The sequence below is a fragment of the Uranotaenia lowii genome, chromosome 2, assembly GCF_029784155.1.
Source record: "Uranotaenia lowii strain MFRU-FL chromosome 2, ASM2978415v1, whole genome shotgun sequence".
Taxonomy (NCBI): domain Eukaryota; kingdom Metazoa; phylum Arthropoda; class Insecta; order Diptera; family Culicidae; genus Uranotaenia; species Uranotaenia lowii.
The window spans coordinates 358,322,088-358,342,448 of record NC_073692.1 but is presented as its reverse complement, the minus strand read 5'-3'; the positions used below and the strand labels follow the sequence as shown (position 1 = coordinate 358,342,448).

Genomic DNA, 20,361 nt, shown 5'->3' with positions numbered 1-20,361 from the left:
TCCTAGTCCTTGTCCTAGTCCTTGTCCTAATCCTTGTCCTAGTCCTTGTTCTAGTCCTTGTCCTAGTCTTTGGCCTAGTCTTTGGCCTAGTTCTTGTCCTAGTCCTAGTCCTTGTCCTAGTCCTAGTCCTAGTCCTTGTCCTAGTCCTAGTCCTAGTCCTAGTCCTAGTCCTAGTCCTTGTCCTAGTCCTAGTCCTTGTCCTTGTCCTAGTTCTAGTCTTAGTTTTTGTCCTAGTCCTTGTCCTTGTCCTAGTCCTAGTCCTTGTCTTAGTCCTAGTCCTAGTCCTTGTCCTAGTCCTAGTCCTAGTCCTAGTCCTAGTCCTTGTCCTAGTCCTAGTCCTTGTCCTTGTCCTAGTTCTAGTCTTAGTTTTTGTCCTAGTCCTTGTCCTTGTCCTAGTCCTAGTCCTTGTCCTAGTCCTTGTGCTAGTACTTGTTCTAGTCCTTGTCCTAGTCCTAGTCCTTGTATTTGTCCTAGTCCTTGTCCTAGTCCTTGTCCTAGTCCTAGCCCTTGTCCTAGTCCTTGTCCTTGCCCTTGTCCTAGTCCTTGTCCCAGTCCTTGTCCTAGTCCTTGTCATAGTCCTTGTCCTTGTCCTAGTCCTTGTCCTAGTCCTTGTCCTAGTCCTTGTACTAGTCCTTGTTCTAGTCCTTGTCCTAGTCCTGATCCTTGTCCTAGTCCTAGTTCTTGTCCTAGTTTTTGTCCTTGTCCTAGTCCTTGCCCTTGTCCTTGTCCTTGTCCTTGTCCTTTCCTTGTCCTTGTCCTTGTCCTAGTCCTAGTCCTTGTCCTAGTCCTTGTCCCCGTCCTAGTGTTAGTCCTAGTCCTTGTCCTAGTCCTTGTCCCCGTCCTAGTGTTAGTCCTTGTCCTTGTCCTAGTCCTTGTCCTAGACCTTGTCCTAGTCCTTGTCCTAGTCCTTGTCCTAGTCTTTGGCCTAGTCCTTGTCCTAGTCCTTGTCCTAGTCCTTGTCCTAGTCCTTGTCCTAGTCCTTGTCCTAGTCCTTGTCCTAGTCCTTGTCCTAGTCCTTGTCCTAGTCCTAGTCCTTGTCTTAGTTTTTGTCCTAGTCCTAGTCCTTGTCCTAGTCCTTGTCCTTGTCCTAGTCCTTGTTCTAGTCCTAGTCCTTGTCCTAGTCTTTGGCCTAGTCCTTGTCCTAGTCCTTGTCCTAGTCCTTGTCCTAGTCCTTGTCCTAGTCCTAGTCCTTGTCCTAGTCCTAGTCCTAGTCCTAGTCCTTGTCTTAGTTTTTGTCCTAGTCCTAGTCCTAGTCCTAGTCCTTGTCTTAGTTTTTGTCCTAGTCCTAGTCTTTGTCCTAGTCCTTGTGCTAGTCCTTGTTCTAGTCCTTGTCCTAGTCCTAGTCCTTGTCTTAGTCCTTGTCTTAATCCTTGTCCTAGTTGATACTCACGGTTTCGGCCTATTTCGGATCCTTAGCCGCTCTCACATTGCTGCCGATTTCAGCAGAATCAGAACAATATTTGTTTTGGTTCTTCACATGCTTTGTGTCCAATTCGCAATCGAGTACAATAGATCAATGATTGCTAATGACAGGTGATGATGATAAACGCGGTACAAATGTTTACATCATCACACGGTTAAGCGAGGCTACTCAAATTGGGTTCGTGGTAACACAATAGTGTTGCCAGATATTCGGGGTAAGAGTATCAAAGTACTCATTCAGAAATGAGTGTCAAAATCAAACTGCTTCCGTCAAACCAAGTGCTCGTATCCATAATTGACCTACGATTGACTGGATTTTTTTTATTGATTCATTGTTAAAGAAGACTATAAAGAACATTAAAGTGTAAAAAAAAGTAAATTTGCTTCTAACTTATGTTTATACTGTTCTACTTAAATCGAGCTTAGATAGAATGGGACACAGTCCTTGTTCAAATCCTAGTCTAATTCTCAGTTCTAAAACTCCACAACCAGAAGAGATGTTCACAGTCAAAGTTTTAGTCCTGTCCTCCATTTTAAAGTTTATTTTTATTTTCACACCTTATTGCTTATGATCGAATTTCCTAAGCATTCGAGAACAGACAACTGAAACAAAATTTCCGAAGAAAAAATCGTTTTCAAATCGATGAAAGCAGACCAACTGGACGCATCACGATTCAGAAAACGCAACACGTAGAAATCTGAGTTTACAAATCATGCCCGAACAATTTCAACAAAACAAATCGCCTCGCACAAAATTCCCGTTCCCGAAGCAAAAAAAAACAACGAATCCTAACGAATTCCATTATGGAAAAATGGAACCTACCCATGGAGAGAATCAAAACGTAATAACACCAGGCAAGTAATGGACACATGGCGCATGAGAAGGCTTCAACAACGAAAAAATGGAAAGAAGCAAATAAAAAAGGCAGAACGCTTCCACCATATGCGGTGGATCGAAATTCGATTTCCCCACATCGACGTGTGTAGGATGGCTGCCTCCCCGGCAATCGTATGGCCTTTCGATCGACTTTCCGGGGCCAAGTTCCCTGGAAATTTTGTCCCCCGGTAAGTGCGATGGCGACGAGGAGAAAAAAACGAAGTAAACTCTGGGGTGATAAAAACAATACAACAAAAATCGTACCAACTCGAAGTGAAATCCGGCAGAAGAGCACATAAAAATGTTGGCACGTGCCCGATCGATTCACTTTTCCGATATCCCGGCAGAGATACCTTCCGGTGTTCTTTTGGTGGGGGTTCGATTGCCATATTAGGTCAAAAAAAAAAAAAAAAATCCACCGCACACCGGTGAACCGAAAAGCCGAGATTGAGGGGCACTTTCAAGCCGTTTCAATACCCTGTCTGTCTCTCAGATTTTTCCCCTTGAATTCCCTTTCCGGCAGGCGACGGCGGCAGTGTAGTGCAACATCCCGATGGATAGTGCCAGGCAGCTAGTCAACCAACCAGAAGCATCGATAGACCGGATCCACGGAGAAAAATGTCCCCGTGCTGGGACGTCGGCCGCCGTCGGGCACGGCAAAGGGAAAATATCGGAAAAATATCCGGCCTTTTTACCTGCCGGTGGAGATTTCCTGGTTTGTAGACAGGACCAACCGTGGATGATAACAACAATACATTGATCCTGGAGGGATAGCTATCTATCTGTCCCGTTATTTGCTTCGAACCCGGGGGCAGAAATTGTAATCAGCGAAAGTAACTCGCTGGCTCTGATTACTGTTTGATGCATTCGGGAAAAAAAGGTTGGAGTTAAATTTTAAATGGGTTAATTGTCAAGTTTTAAGGATGTTGATTTGTTCCAAAATTTGACCAAATTTTCACATTGTAATCAAGAAAAGTCAGGTTCAAAATTCAAAGAAAATCCTACAAGTGTCAGCAATTCTAGATCCAGAGCATGGACTTCAGACCCAAAAATATTAAATTTTACTTATTACTCATGACCAAGAAAAACAATAAATGGGGTGTTTTTTCACATCTGATTAGAACATGGAATAAAACAAGGACCAGTACAAGCACAAGAGCTAAAACAAGAAAAAGGCTAGTGAAAATAAGTACCTAGTCCAAGACTTGGACTAGGACTTGGACTAGGACTTGGACTAGGACTTGGACTAGGACTTGGACTAGGACTTGGACTTGGACTAGGACTTGGACTAGGACTTGGACTAGGACTTGGACTAGGACTTGGACTAGGACTTGGACTAGGACTTGGACTAGGACTTGGACTAGGACTTGGACTAGGACTTGGACTAGGACTTGGACTAGGACTTGGACTAGGACTTGGACTAGGACTTGGACTAGGACTTGGACTAGGACTAGGACTTGGACTAGGACTTGGACTTAGACTAGGACTTGGACTAGGACTTGGACTTGGATTTGGACGACAACTTAGGCGAAGACTTGGACGACGACTCGAGGACTTGAACTAAGACTTGGACAAGGAATTGGACTAGAATTTGGAATAGGACTTGGACAAGGACTTGATCAAGAACTTAGAGTAGGATTAGGATTATGACTAGGACTGAAACTTGAACTACTACTTGGACCTTGACTTGGAGTAGGTCTTGATTTAATATTTTGATTAGCATTAGGTTTTGGATAAGGACCTGGACTATAACTTGGATGAGTGCTTAGACTAGGACTTGGACTGGGACTTGGATAAGGACATGGGCTAGGAATTGGACTAGAACTTTGCCGAGGATAAGGACCAGGACTGGAACTAAGATTTGGAATCAGATTTGGACTAAGATAAGGCTAGGAATTTTGACCAAGAACTGAATTTAAATTGAACTAGGATTAAGAATAGAAGCTGGACCAAAACTTGGACTATCACTTAGACAAGAACTTTGATAAATATGGAATAGACCTTGAACGAGGATGTGACCAAGACTTGAGCTGCGGATTGAACTACGACTTGGTTAAGGATTTGGTTTACTACTTCGACCTTGACTTGGGCTAAGTCTTAAACTAATACTTGGATTAAGACTAGGACTTGGAATAAGACTAGGACTTGTACTAGGACTAGGACTTGGACTAGGACTTGGACTAGGACTTGGACTAGGACTTGAACTAGGACTTGGACTAGGACTTGGACTAGGACTTGGACTAGGACTTGGACTAGGACTTGGACTAGGACTTGGACTAGGACTTGGACTAGGACTTGGACTAGGACTTGGACTAGGACTTGGACTAGGACTTGGACTAGGACTTGGACTAGGACTTGGACTAGGACTTGGACTAGGACTTGGACTAGGACTTGGACTAGGACTTGGACTAGGACTTGGACTAGGACTTGGACTAGGACTTGAACTAGGACTTGGACTAGGACTTGGACTAGGACTTGGACTAGGACTTGGACTAGGACTTGGACTAGGACTTGGACTAGGACTTGGACTAGGACTTGGACTAGGACTTGGACTAGGACTTGGACTAGGACTTGGACTAGGACTTGGACTAGGACTTGGACTAGGACTTGGACTAGGACTTGGACTAGGACTTGGACTAGGACTAGGACTTGGACTAGGACTTGGACTAGGACTTGGACTAGGACTAGGACTTGGACTAGGACTTGGACTAGGACTTGGACTTGGACTAAACTTGGACTAGGACTTAGACTTGGGCTTCGACTAGGACTTGGATTAGGGTTAGCACTTGGACTAGGAATAGGAGTAGGATTTCGACTCAGGCTTGGACTAGGATTTGGATCATGATTTGGTATAGGATTTCAACTAGGGCCTGAACTGGGATCTGGTCTATGACTTATATTGGGACTTGGACTTAGCCTAGGACTTGGTATTGGACTTAAACTTGGACTAGGACTTGAACTACGATTTGAAAGAAGACTTGGACTAGGATTTGGAAGACGTCTTGGACGAAGCTTTGGACGACGAGACTTGGACTAGGACTTGGACGATGAGACTTGGACTAAGAATAGGACTTGGATTAAAATAGGACTTGGACTAAGAATAGGACTTGGACTAATAATAGGACTTGGGCTAGGACTTGGACTAGGACTTGGACTATGACTTGGACTAGAATTTGGACTAAGACTTGGACTAAGATTTGGACTAGGACTTGGACTAGGACTTGGGCTAGAACTTGGACTAGGACTTGGACTAGGACTAGGACTAGGACTTGGACTAGGACTTGGACTAGGACTTGGACTAGGACTTGGACTAGGACTTGGACTAGGACTTGGACTTGGATTTGGACTAGGACTAGGAGTTGGACTAAGACTTGGACTAAGACTTTGACTAGGACTTGGACAAGAATTTGGACTAGGACTTGGACTAGGACTTGGACTAGGACTTGAACTTGGACTTGGACTTGGACTTGGACTTGGACTTGGACTTGGACTTGGACTTGGACTTGGACTTGGACTTGGACTTGGACTTGGATTAGGATTTGGTATAGGACTTGAACTAGGACTTGAACTAGGACTTGAATTAGGACTTGAACTAGGACTTGGACTAGGACTTAAACTAGGATTTCGACTAAGGCTTGGACTAGGACTTGGACTCGGACTTGGACTAGGACTTGGACTTGGACTAGGACTTGGATTAGGAATAGGACTAGGACTTGTACTTGGACTAGGATTAGGATTTGGACTTGGACTTGGACTAGGATTTCGACTCAGGCTTGGACTACGAATTGGATTAGGACTTGGACTAGGACTTGGACTATGACTTGGACTAGGACTTGAACTAGGACTTGAACTAGGACTTGGACCAGGACTTGGAATAGGATTTCGACTGAAGCTTGGACTAGGATTTGGATTAGGATTTGGACTAGGACTTGAACTAGGGCCTGAACTTGGATCTGGTCTATGACTTGGACTGGAACTTGGACTTGGACTTAGAAAAGAACTTGGCTTTGGACTTAGACTAGAACTTGGTATTGAACTTGGACTATGACTTGGACTAGGACTTGGACTAGTACTTGGACTGGAACTTGGACTAGGAATTGGACTAGGACTTGGACTAGGACTTCGACTAGGACTTGGACTAGGACTTGGACTAGGACTTGGACTAGGACTTGGACTAGGACTTGGACAAGACTTGGACTAGGACTGAGACTAGGACTTGGACTAGGATTTGGACTAGGACTTGAACTAGGATTTGGATAAGGAATTGGACTAGGATTTGGACTAGGACTTGGACTAGGACCTGAGCTAGGACTTGAACTAGATCTTTGACTTACACCGGTAATTAACATAGAAATTAGATTAAAATCTTAAATGTAGACTCGATCTACAATTTTGAATAGAATTAAACTAGGAATTGGACTAGATCAGTAGGACTAAAAACTAGACCAATAAATCAACGTGCGATGTAAACCGAGTGACGTTAAAAGATGGCAGTTGCTGTGAAAGATGTGAGACGTGAGAGATGAAACGTTTAATTTGAGTAGTTGAAACATAAGACTTGGGATGTGAGACGTGTGATCTTGAAACTTGATACATGGATGTTGGAGTGGACTTGACAGCCCATTGTAAGAAATGATTCTTAGGATGCGTGTAAATGAGCTGTAAGTAAACATGAGAAATGGGATGCGAGCAGGTGGGACGTGTGTCTAAAATCGTGGGATGTGAGACTCGAGATGTGAATTTCTAGATGGAATCTAAATAATCACGATTTTCAATTTCTTCTCGTTTATTGTTCTCACCATTTTATAAATATTTACCTAAAAAAAGTTCCTATATTAAGTGTTTCAAAATGCCTCAAAAAAATGGGAAATACTCAATTTTGCAGTAATTTTATGAGAAATTTCATAACACAATTATGCCGGAAACTCCGAAAAGCTAGTTATTTATATGATAAGGGAATTTTCGGGAAGAACACTTCAGTAACATCCTATAAATAATTGTTTAAGTGGAAAAAACAACGCAGTTACCAACAAAAATTTTAAATCTTCGAGATTTTCTATCGTTTTTTTTTCAAAAAAGATTATTTTTTCTCCTATATAGATACCAATTAATTGATAAAAAAACGGGCAATAAATGTGATCATTGCGGATGGTCTTGGTGAAAAACATACAAATAGTACGTGTGGCAACATTTGTTTTCCCAAATTTTATCAATATTTACGTACATATGTACTGTTTTTAACTTCATAGAGGATGAAGTTTTACAATTGTTCACTCAACTCGTTTATTTTTTCTTGATTAATTTTAACATTTTATTTAGTTTTTTTTTTTCTTTGATTCGTTTCTTCAATGCTGTCAAAATTTTTTCAGACAAATTAACCATGTTTTAACACAAAATGTTGATATTCTATTTTAATATTTTTTTCATTTTTCAGTCAGAAGTAACTGGTTGTGTGCAACACTTTTTATTTCGAATTTTATTATTTGTCCGCCAACTGAAAAGTTGTTGATTAACCAAACATGTAATTTTATGAAACAAACATTTGTAATCAAAAAAATTTTTTTCCGGAAATTTTGTATCTTTCGATGCTGATCGAAAGCAAATTAATCGCGGCCAAGTAATCGGATACTAATAGTAAGTAATTGTTTGGCTCGGCGTTATTAGACCCATTCTCTATTCCAATCAAAAGTCGCATCCTAGCGTGAAAACCATATGATGTACAGACACACCCACACATTATCTCACACTAATGTCAAAATACCCAAGGGGCCTTATCCAAACATTATAGAACGTGGTTTGGTGTCGTATTGCTGATTATTGAAGCTCCAATGACCTCCCACACCTCCCCTTTCCCCATCTTTCATCGATCAATCGATGATGGCCGTTTGGTTACATAAATTGAATGGGATGGCAGCCATGAATCTGAAATTGAATCAACTCGTTAGCAACAGATCATGGTACCGATTCTGACAGCTGAGTGATGGCCCCGGGTCCAGCCCAGGCCCAGAATGCTACTGTTGTTCCGATGATTAGCTCTTTATTTTAAACCCAATCGAACCACCAACAACCCAATGGCACACATACTCCCACTCGTCGTATAGATTACCGGGAATTGTTACGATTTTGTACCGAATTACCAACCCCCACCCCCACCACGCGGCACCGATCGGAACGTGATTGATTGATTATTGGATTTGGTCAGCAGCTCATCCATTCTCTATATATGTAGCTACCTACTATCCAATAATGAGTGATCCAAAGGACGCGCGTGCTGCCACAACGCCGCCAGGAGCCAGGCTGTCGGACAATTTCGTAATCCGGAAAATTGATACCGACGGCCTAATGACCAGTTCCAATTAATCATATTTCAGGGGGCTTCAAATGGAGGCCCGGTAATGGATTCTGGTGAAAATTTCGCCAATACACGAGAAATAAATACATATAAGATGACAACCGAACAAAGCTGTCAATTTTGCGATGGGTTTCAAATTTTCTAGTATTGGGACACCGACTTTGAGATGAAAGAAAATTTTAAATTACTAAAGCACATTCAAAAATATTGGTTTATTATTAACTTGCGGGTTCCTCTTCGGTTTGTTGTTCCAAGTACAATTTTACAGTAGTTTTTTTCCGCTTGAAACTGCTCGTTTCATTTAGAATTCGCACTTTTAAAAGCTTGCATTGAGTTCAAAAATTTTCAAATTTTTCTCATATGTGTTCCAGTGTACTAATCGTTGTTTTTATTTTCTTTTCAGGTAATGTAAAACTCGTCTTGTTGAAAAAAAAAAATAATAAGGTAAAAATATCAAATTGTTCAAAGCTTGAAAATATTTTTGGCACGAGAATCAGCGAAGCATGGGATAAGTGATGCTTGTCATCAATGGATACGTTTGTGTCTAATCGAAAAAAAACGCAATATGTTAAGCTGGAGAACGTGAGAACCAGGACTTTCTTATCCAAAAGTGGTGTACCACAAGGGAGTCACTTGGGACCCCTTCTTTTCATCAATGTTATAAACGAGTTTCCTGCAGTGCTGTTTGATATGTTTGTGCTGCTTTATGACAAGTTTAAAATGTTTCTGCCTATTCGTCGTCTAAAGGATTGTACGATTCTGAAAAATTGCTTACATAAGTTTACGGGAGTAAGTTTGCATTAAAAATTAACACCTTCAAGTGCAATATGAATAGTTTTTCTGAAAATCAGAAATTTATGGTGTCCTATTATATCTAAGCAGGATTTTGACACAATCCTGCTTACTCCGGATAACATTCAAACCGCTGATTTCTGCTATGTGTTGTTATTTACAGTTCAATTTAAAACTCTGTGTGTTGTTAGCTCCAGTTTTCATAGTTTTCCTGAAATTAGAATTTTTACGGGAAAGCGCAAAAATATCGTGCGCAGATGTTGTACTCTCCCCAACATTTTGCTGAGTCAAATAGCGAAAATGGAAGAAGTAAACGTTGAACGGTTCAAAATGCGATTGAGAAGTATGGAAAGAATAGCAACTTCGTAGACAAAAAAAATCCGGATAAAAACCGGGTCCGGTGGAGAAAACTTTGGACCGGGAGGGCACGAGTGCTTACATCAATATGCCTTGAGAAACCTTCTATGGCAATCAGAAATTCCAAAATATGGACTCCTGTGCATTGTGCTAGAATTGGACTAGGTAGAAACCTGCGGAAATTCGATTCTCGTTCTGTTTTTGGAGGATCCATCTTCTCTCATATGTCCTAACGAAGGCGTCACCATTTTGTATGGCGTAAGACCATTTACTTTGCATATCGGATCCTAAATTACATCAGAAACGAGCTAATGCATCTAGTAGTTCATACCATCAAGTTAAGGATGGCCCAAGGACCAATTTAAATTAGAATTAAGCAACATTTATTTAAAAATTGATATTCTTGTAGTTCTTAATGTTAATTATACCCTAAAAGAGATAAATGGTAAAGAAAGTGCCAATATTTAACACAGGAAAAATTGTCCGATTAGTTGTTACAAAATAACATTTTCAATTCGAATTCTATATAAAAGTTGTTTTTATCCGAATTTTGCTGATTTGCAGAAAAAAACTGATAATAGTGATTTGATGCAAAAACATTGTTTTCTCATAACAAGTGAATTATTCGCATTACAATAACGTATTTTATTTTTTGTATGATCTTCTTGAGTACTTGAAAGTTTTATTTTATTTTCCGGACAACACTCAGGCCACTGAAAAGACAGCTATCCGGGACATTCTTAATCTTACCGACTAATAGCACATTTTTGGGATGAGTTGTTTCAATAATTTAAAAAAAATATTAAAATTAACAGAAGCGGAGAACATTTTTCATTAAATATTTTGATCATAATAAACTAAACACCCCTGTCTAATTTCAGCTTTCCAGCTCATAATATAAATTAATTTTAATATATTAAGAAGAATAGATGAACATAAGAAGAAATTATCTTTCTTATAAAGGGAAGGAAAAATCAAATTGAGAAATTTCAAGATTTTAATATGATGTTTTCATGTTTTACCAATACATTCATCACTTTAATTGAAACGAGTTACACAGAAATTAATCAACTCTTTAAAACTTGCAGTCCATTTTTTTTGATAACCTAGCCAATTTCGTGCGCCATCACTTTTCTGTGGCGCCAAAGTTGCCAGATATCTGAGTTAATTCACTTTTTGACAGATTGCTCTATTTGGACGAAATGTTTAATGAAATTCTATTTTGGAATTCATTACCCAGGGCGTTAATCAACTTGAGTTTTATTTCCTTGCATTGATCCAATTTTGCGTCGCTTTTTAGCAATTCAGTAAAAAAATTGTCGGTTTTGTTATGATGACACAATTTTTTTTTATTCTCAACAAATTTTAAATTTTTATTTTAGCACAGTAATTTGTTAGTTTTTTTATAAGATTTATCCTTCCGGCGAATAACTTAATTCAAAGAAGAATTATTAGACAGGAATGAATGCTGTTATAGGTGGAAGGAGCGTTTTTGAGGTAAGGCTAAGGCTTTTGTGGTATGACCAGTTTCAAAAGGATCTAACACTTACTGAATGACGACCTTATGGAATGCCCAAATCTGTCTTCAATTCATTACAAATTAAATTATCACTTTAACAATGATTGTTTTGGTACAGTTCAGAAATATTATCAGCTTCTTATAAAATTCGCTTCTACGCAAATCCGAATTCTACACAATTCAATAAAGTACAGTGAAGTCTTTTTTATGCTGGTATATGTACATACATACATACCGCGTAAAAAATAATGTTTATTACCGACAACTATGTAAATAAACTTTTGAAGTTGAGACGGGGAGATCTGTTCTGAAAGTTGAGATACTTAGACTTGAAATCTGGGGCCTGAGGTTTGAACATGAGATATGAGTAAGGTTGCCGTAATTTTTTCGGCACGTATCCGGGCCGGACAAATCTGGGTAATTTAATATAAAAAACTAGGAATTTCATTTCAAAATAGAAAACCAAAAATCCGGGCAATATCCGGGCAAATTTCGTCAAAACCAAAAAATAACTTTTTAACAAATCCAGAAATTACTCAACAAAAATCAGGAAAAAAATTTAAAAACATTTTTTTCATCAAAACTCATCTATCGATTTAACATCGTATTTTATGCTTATAAAAACCTTTCAAGATTAAAAAGTTCAAATAAACTTCGTTTTGGAAGCATAAATAAATAATTTTTCATCACAATTAGTTTTTTTTATGTGCCAAATAAAGTGAATAAATGCGGGTTAAATCCGGGCATTTTTCAATAAAATCCGGGAAACCGGGCCTTGCCGCACTGTCCCAATTTTTGTATTAAATATCCGGCAAACCAGGATAAACCGGAAAATTTGGCAATCTTAGATATCTTAGGCATGACACGTGAAATGTGCGAAGTGAGAAGTGAGAGGTGAGACATGAGACGGGAGACGTGAGAAGTGAGAAATGAGCCGTTAGAAATTAGACATGAAACCCTGAAGAGTGAGCCGTAAGAAGTTAGAAGTGAGTTGTGAGTAGCGAGAAATTAGCCGTGAGAAATGAGAAGTTAGAAGTGAGGCGTGAGTAGCCAGAAATTAGCCGTGAGAAATGAGAAGTGCTCTTCTCATGTCTCACTTCTCCCGGCTCGTCTTTCACGCTCACTTCTCACGTCTCACTTTTCACATCTCATGGCTCATATTTCACTTCGCACGGCTCATTGCTCACTTCTCACGACTCACTCCGTACTTCTCACGGCTTATTTTTTACAACTCACTTCTAACTTTTCAAGGCTAACTTCTCACGACTTGCGTCTCACTTCTCACGTTTCATTTCTCACTCCTCGCGTCTCAAGGCTCATTTCTCACGTCTCACTTTTAACTTGTCACGTCTCAATTCTCACGCCTCATTTCCCACTTTTCGCTTCTCATTCTTCATATTTCACTTCTTATTTCTCACGGCTCATATCTCATGTGTCAGGTTTATGTTTCATGTCTCAGGACTTAGATCTCAGGTCTTATGTCTAAGATATTTTATCTTTGGTCATTTGTTCATTTCATTTTCCACGTTTCAGAGCTAAGGCTAAAAGTTTTTTCCTTTGAAAAGGACTGTTGTTTTCTCGCAGATACCGCGTTTATTGCGAAAATCGCCTCAAAACCGTGCTAAATGCTAAAACCGCGTAAAAAAGCCGTGTAAAAAAACTTCTGTGTACATAATGTTTGTACATTGTACAATACATACATACATTGTACATACATTCCTCCATACGAACTGAAACCTTCATATTCATATTATTTTATCAATTCCAAAAATTCTATCTGTTTCTGAGGATTTGACATTTCTGAAAATAAAATTGAACACGATCTTGAGTTACTGTTTTATTCTTTCCTTCCAAACCACATGGAAAAGAATTTAAATAAACTTATTTTATGATTTTTATTCTTCGAGGCAATTTTCAAACTCTACAGATCTCGTTACGAGGACCTCCAGTGGGACAAGTTGATTCATCTAAGTACTTAGGTTTGTTGATAGATGATAGTATAAAATGAGAAAGATACGCTCAATGATCACTGAAAATATTGCTTGAAAAATGTATTTCGCTTACATACACTCCCCCTGCATAAACTCCATATGGGGCAGTAGTGTCAATATTATTTTGCTATCATTTCGAATTTAGCAAAATAAAGCAGTCAAGATTGTAAGAAATTTTCCAATCGAATTCCGATTGTTTAGATATATTAAAAATTACAACTTTTTGTTTCAAGAGATAGTGTATATTACAACTGGTACCCTAAAATACATCTGCGTACCCCCGATGGTCAAGACGATGATGAAGGCATGAGAGAGAAGAGCGTACACGATCGACACCGAGAGATGGGCAACAACATGGCGAGAGATGGTCACCGAGCGATGGTATACCAGGCATTACCACCACAGCAGCAACCGATGGCAACAACAATACCACCCCCTACCCCCAGGAAACCACCCCAATAACACCCTAATCCGACGGCGATCGGATCAACCCGGCCAGCTCAAGAGTTTAATTTGAGCTGGCCCTTCAGTACTTATCGGAAGGCACCAAGCAACAAACCAATCGATGTTCGAACCCCCAGCTTATATTGTTTAGTTCGTTAAATATAATTATGTAGTTTTTAGTCGAATAAATGTCTTATCACTAGCATCGCGTTTATTAAAAAGTATGTCCAGTTAATGTGCGTCCGGAACGTCCAACCTAGGGAATAGTAGGAAGTTGAGAACAACTCCGTGGCCTACTTCATCCGAATCCATCCTACAACGGATTCAACCCCGAGGAACCAAGGCATAGCCCACACCCAAAATCGGTCACCCAGGCAAGACGTCCGACACCATACAGTCCACTCCAATCACCGGATATTGAAGCAAGGTACTTACCCAACAGATAGAGCTACATTTTCTTCTACAAAGCTGAAGAATACGTGAAAATACAAAACTTTTTTCAAAACATTCCAACTGTCAGAGCAGAGTTATATAGGTTTTACGTTGAAAGTTATTTAAAAATTTCTTTAAAGTAGCTTTTTGTGACTTAACTATTGTTAGATGAGGATTTCCATAAATAAGATAACCACATTCTACGACGTTTTCTAGCAAAGTTATTGCAACTTTAAGTTCAATTTTCTTTCCTCAACTTCACGAGCGTTTATTGCAAAAATGCGGATTTGTAAAACTAATCAATAACTTTGAAGCTTGAACCAAGTTCAACAAATGAGTGTTAGCTTTTTGATTTCAAAACTACAAGCATAATTTGATGTGTTATGCGGAATTTGATAAAGAAAATATTTTCATCTGTTATTTGCGTAGCATCGGAATCAATTTTTATATTTTAGAAAACACGTAAAATATATGCTTTTTGTACTAAAAAATGACCGCGTGGAGATTATTTGTCAATTAATCCACTTCACCAGACGTCACTTCAACTTCAACGTCACAAAAAACTTCGTAAGTCGAGTTGATCGACAACCTCCGAAAGTAGATGACAAAACCAAAATCGAATTGATGATTCTCATCTCAAACTAAACTAAACTGTTTTTCTGCGACATAGGCTAATAATCAGTCGAATATGTAAAAAGATAGAGGATTTGATTGCTCAGTTTCAATACAAATACAAAACTATCTCGTATATTCCTGGACCGACATATTTTGGAATGACAACAAACACACTTAAGGAGAGAATTTTCGGATATTAATCGAACAAAAAGGCATAGGACAAATTCTGAAACGAAGGAGTGCATAAAGATGACCCCGCTGAAACGATAGACAAAAGCACAAGGAAAAAAAATTTCACTTTTGGCTCGTTTTGCCATTCCGGATCACTGTGCGGTGGACGGCCAAAATTGTTGGTATTTTTCTCACGAACTCCTACCACTTTTTTTCAATACGGGTTAACTTGCTCTGAAAAACGTTATAAGTCATCAAACTTTCAATAGTGTCCAATTAATATGGCCTTATGGTTGTTTACTGCGAGCACAGTCCAAGTGATCTCCAAGGAAATTGGTCCTCTCAAACTCAACAAGCTCCGAAGCGTTAGAGATGTAAAATTAAGTCTATTTCATTGCCTCTCAAAACATGTAATGCCCACAGTGGCAGAGTTTCGTTTCTGTGCAGTTTGTGTACATTAAGTTGTGAGTGGTAGAGTTGAGAGCAGCTGTTATCGATGAATATGTGAGAGGGTACAAACCCTGACACGTGTTCATCATATTCAAACACCTAAAACCGCTCGTAATCAATCGGAAATTCGTGTACCAGACCATAAATCGATACCTAGAGATCAAAGGCATAGAGGACAAGACACGATCTGGACGACCAAGGTCTGTGAAACTCCAAGGTTGAAAAAGATTATACGATCGAGAAAGGTGGTGTAATTCCGAGATATCGTCTGTGAAGTATCTTGGTGAGTCACTGAATAAAGCTATGAAAGTCAGATTCGGATTTTCATCTTATTCTTTGAAATATTGAGATTTTTCTGTGTGACCGGACTTTTTTGTCACCCTGTAATGCCAAATAGTAGAGATGTACCGAATAGTGGTATTCGGCGAACGGCCGAATACCGAATATTGACCTTTTCAACTATTCGGCCAAACGAATATTCGGCCGAATATTCGGTTGAATATTCCATTGATTTTTTAATGAAACAAATTTGAGCGATTATTTCAATACTTTCTATTTCTTCCATATTAATGCCCCTCATGTTTTTAGTCGATTATTCTCAACCAGATAACGTTATCGGATGATGTATTACAAGATATTTTTTAAAAAGGGGTCTTTTTTGTTGTTGTACGCTCAGTCAAAGAGGGTTTTAAGCCTTAAACATTTAACCTCAGCAAGTGTCTTTCTGATTTTTAAAATGTCACAAATAACTGAAAAGACATCAGATGACTAGTCGCTTCTAGGGCGTTTATCACCAAAGAGATTGCGTTCCTATGAAATCTGGTGTAAACCATGTCGAAACAGGTGCCAAGCTATTTGAAATTTCTTCTCTGATATTGAATTAGATGAAGGTCGAATTTTAGCAAGGTATCTTCAATATAGTTGTTGAAAAGATAGATGATCTCTAAGCTTAAGCATACCATACTTTCAACCACACGTATACACATGATCAGGCATTCAGGACGATTATTGAAAAAAAAATTAAAAAAGTTCAAAATAAATATATGTTTTTAAATTTTTGAAACATCTTTATTCAACACAAAATCTAAATAGAGGAATTTTAGTTTTTTATTTGATTCAGTAAATAATCAAAATAAACCCGATCAAAACTGGGGAAGTTGTAACAAAATCTGGACATCGCGACCAGATATGACTTATCTGGATTCTTTACTGGATTCATGGGTAAGCCTGAATATGTCCAAAAAATCTGGAATACACTATAATCAAAGTATAAAGCGATACCGTTCAGCAATCTCCAGAACGATCTATAGTGAAAGATACTCGGATACACCATAGATGTTTTGCTGAAACCATAAGTTTTTAATGATTGCTTTTACATCATTACTTTTGGATATTTGATAAATTGTCCAAAATTATTTGAAAAATTTTCAAGTCTGTAGTAGATATTCGGCCTATTCGGCCTATTCGGCCGAATACTTAGCTCAACTATTCGGTGAGCCGAATATTCGGCTTAACGGTTTTTTGACGGTATTCGGCGCCGAATATTCGGCCGACCGAATATTCGGTACATCTCTACCAAATAGTAAAAAAAATAAGCTGTCACAAAATTTAGAATAAAACGGCATATTATTCGCCTAAATAGAAGAAAACAAAAATGATGTCCTAAACTGTATATCTACGAAATCATGTGATTTGCAATTTTCTTAAATTTTAGCCATTCCTATCATGTTTTGTAAATCATCAGAACTAGGACCTTCCAAAAAGTGATAAAAGACGTTAGGCCTTAATTTGATGTATTGATCATTTGAACTGTTAATACTCTGTCACAATTAAAAGTTTTAAATTGAGATATTTCTTCTGGATTTAAACGATGGCATTTCTTCTAAAAATAAATCCTTCTTGGAGATGCGGGGCATCGATCCCCGTACCTCTCACATGCTAAGCGAGCGCTCTACCATCTGAGCTACATCCCCAGTTGTTAGTTTATGCAACCAATCAATTTTGCTTCCGAAATCCTTGCAGCCTAAATTTAACAGCTCAATTAACTCTCGATCCACGTACCAAAGACAACTTGCGCGAACGATAGCGTTTTACCCATTCACTTTCAACCTTGTGTCGTACCTATGTGAAATAAAAAAAAACCGCGCCTTCTCCCCGAGACAAAGTGGACCGATATAAAACCGCGACTGCACGACATTGTGTTTTTAACCGATCTATGCGAATCGACTTTTTTTTTCTGCTGACAGTCTTAATAATAATCCACACCTCATTGATTGGGTTGGGTGAGTTGCATTTGAGCCTTGGTAAGCTAGACTGGAGTTAAAACTTTTGAGTCGATTGCAACCCCGTCGCATTATCACTTGGGGATGTAGCTCAGATGGTAGAGCGCTCGCTTAGCATGTGAGAGGTACGGGGATCGATGCCCCGCATCTCCAATAATTTTGCTCTATTTTTGCAATAAATTGTTCTTAGTTTTGAATTGTTGAGTTGAATCTTCGTTAATTGCAATTAATTTTCATAAACTCGCCATGAAAGGCAGAAAGCCGATTCATTTTCGGTTTTAGCTTGGGATTTAATAACATACTTTTGCATTTAATCTTGGAAATATTTTTTGTTGTTTCAATTTACAATTGTAAATAACATTCGATTGGTTGAAATGATATATTTCTATTAATTTCAACAAAAATCGAGAAGGTTTTCAAAAAGTATAGCCATATTTAAATTGCTTAGAAATTTGCGTGATTCCTCATTTGTTGCCAAACTAATTCGACCTCAGAAGACAACCTAGTATGAGAAAATATTTGCAGGAGAACTTCCAATTTATGCAAATTATCGTGTACCAGTATGTCACATTCGGAAACAAGTATGGAACACTTGTCCAGCATTGGTCGAGAATCCCCATCATCGAATTAGAGTGGGGCTACCTCAACATGAGAGGCCAAATGCTATCAATTAAGCTAATGAGCCGATCATGTTATGACGTTGTGTTTGGTTTTGAATGTTGCATTTCGATCCCGTTTAGATTATGTTGTTTCTTTGACTTTGTTTAGGATGCTTTGCAGCTCATAGATTTTTCTAAAAAATGATTTTTTTTCAAAATATTTACTTCTGTCTCAAGCTTCTTAAGTTCAGAAGCCTCTTATAAATCCTCCCACTCAGTTAACTGGTTGTTAATTTTGTTTCTGTAAATTGTAGCAATACCATTAATCGAGCAATTTTTTATCGCTTCAATAAGTCTTAATCTCAGCCGGTTCTACCAAAAGTTATATCATAAATCTAGCCCAATCAACAGAAGGGGGGCAACCTCTCAAAAACCATACGCCAAACCTTTTTACCACAGTCGATGAGTGTTCATTTACGTCCAACCACTCTATCAAATAAGACTGGAACAATTTTCGAGTCCACGGTTGCCAAAAATTCCGAACGATTGAAATAGTCGTTTTTAGAAAAATCAAATTTGAAATTTCTTGTTGAAGTGCCTATTAAGTGGTTTTAAAGTAAACTTTATTTCTGTAATATCGATAATTTTTATTTTATTTTTTGAAATTTTTTTTAAATGTCCTCAAGAGCTTTTGGCAGCACTCCTTGAAGCGCTGCATAAAGTCATGCAGACAAGCACCTCCAGGCTTGCTTCTCAGCAAATCTTCATTCCGGCGGACCCCTTTATCATTGTTATCGATTATGAGACGATCATAAATATGCTTTAGCGAATGGTTTTATGTACCTACATACGAGCGATTTCCTAGATGATGTTCCGAGCAGCCAGGCGCCACCATCACACGTGTGTAGGAATCAGTGTTTCACAATTTCCGGCTCTCGTGTTCCGGGTTTTGTTGGGGCCCCCGACTTTTTCTTTGAAGCAACCAGCCATCGCCATTCTAGGGATATCATAAATACATAAAACACAACACACGGGCAAACAGCAAGTGGTGGCGGGCAGAATAACCGTTCCGATGGGTCCATAATTCATAGTTAGCCGAGAACGAATGGAGACGGAGACCTAGCCTGAATTTGCTGCGGGACAAATCCGGAAAGAAGAATCTGGTGGAGGAGGAAGGTCCACGAAGGCAGGGAGCCAGAGATATCCTGCCGAAAGGACTCCCCGGTGGCGGCAGCTCTGTTTTGATGTTGCTTTTTTTTGTGCCTTCCTTCAGCTGTTTTGTATTTTCAAGGCTCATATATTTTTGAAACAATAATCCTCGGTCAGATTTACGAGTCGGCTGTAGCTGGCCATTCATTGGCAGTAAGTGAAAACGTTTTGAGTGCTGTTGTTTTTTTTATTACAACTTCCACTTTTCACAGTTTGCACTTTTGCTTACATGTGCACTCACTCAGAAGTTGAACATTTCATTCTTCAACTTGCACCGACTGACCGGAAAATGATATTTCCATATTTTGTGAGATTAAAGTTTAAAGGCCCCGTACAGGAGCACTTAAATTCCGAGTTACCCCGGAAGACGAAATTGCCTGCTTTCAATTTGCTGCAAAAAACTTAAGCTGCATGTCGTGTTGCTTATCAATATTGAAGCTTGATTTGTCGTAAAAGTTTGCGAGCATTTTAATAAATTCGTTATCACGATCCAAACCTGAATTATTGAGCAATAATTTTCTACGATTCTAATTGCCTTTTTTGACAGTAGTGCACATTATTTAACAGCTATAGTAAGCCAGAAAGGCAAATAAGATTCGTACGTATTTTTTTTACTTCTATTTGCATGGCGACCGTGAAAATTTGATAAACGAGACTAAGTTATGTCTCACGATGTTTGCCTACGGGCAGCAAAGGCTATCATTAGAATACTGCAGCGAAACGGTTTCCAGCTAAAGCTAAGCTATAGCTAAGCTAAAGCTAAGCTAAAGCTAAGCTAAAGCTAAGCTAAGCTAAAGCTAAGCTAAAGCTAAGCTAAAGCTAAGCTAAAGCTAAGCTAAAGCTAAGCTA

At 38.9% G+C, this 20,361-nt stretch overlaps 1 protein-coding gene and 2 non-coding genes across 3 annotated transcripts; 1 reads left to right on the top strand and 2 right to left on the bottom strand.

The window, feature by feature from the left end:
- Positions 1 to 4,547: 4,547 nt before the first annotated feature.
- Positions 4,548 to 4,820, bottom strand: LOC129747897 (uncharacterized; the record flags this gene model as incomplete). Its single annotated transcript, XM_055742288.1, has 1 exon — positions 4,548 to 4,820. A coding segment is annotated over one exon (273 nt), but the record flags the coding sequence as incomplete, so codon positions are not given.
- A 12,502-nt stretch (positions 4,821 to 17,322) lies between these two features.
- Positions 17,323 to 17,395, bottom strand: Trnaa-agc (transfer RNA alanine (anticodon AGC)). Its single transcript has one exon. It is a non-coding gene; the product is annotated as a tRNA-Ala (tRNA).
- A 389-nt stretch (positions 17,396 to 17,784) lies between these two features.
- Trnaa-agc (transfer RNA alanine (anticodon AGC)) lies at positions 17,785 to 17,857 on the top strand. The gene has a single exon. It is a non-coding gene; the product is annotated as a tRNA-Ala (tRNA).
- The last annotated feature ends 2,504 nt before the right edge of the window (positions 17,858 to 20,361 follow it).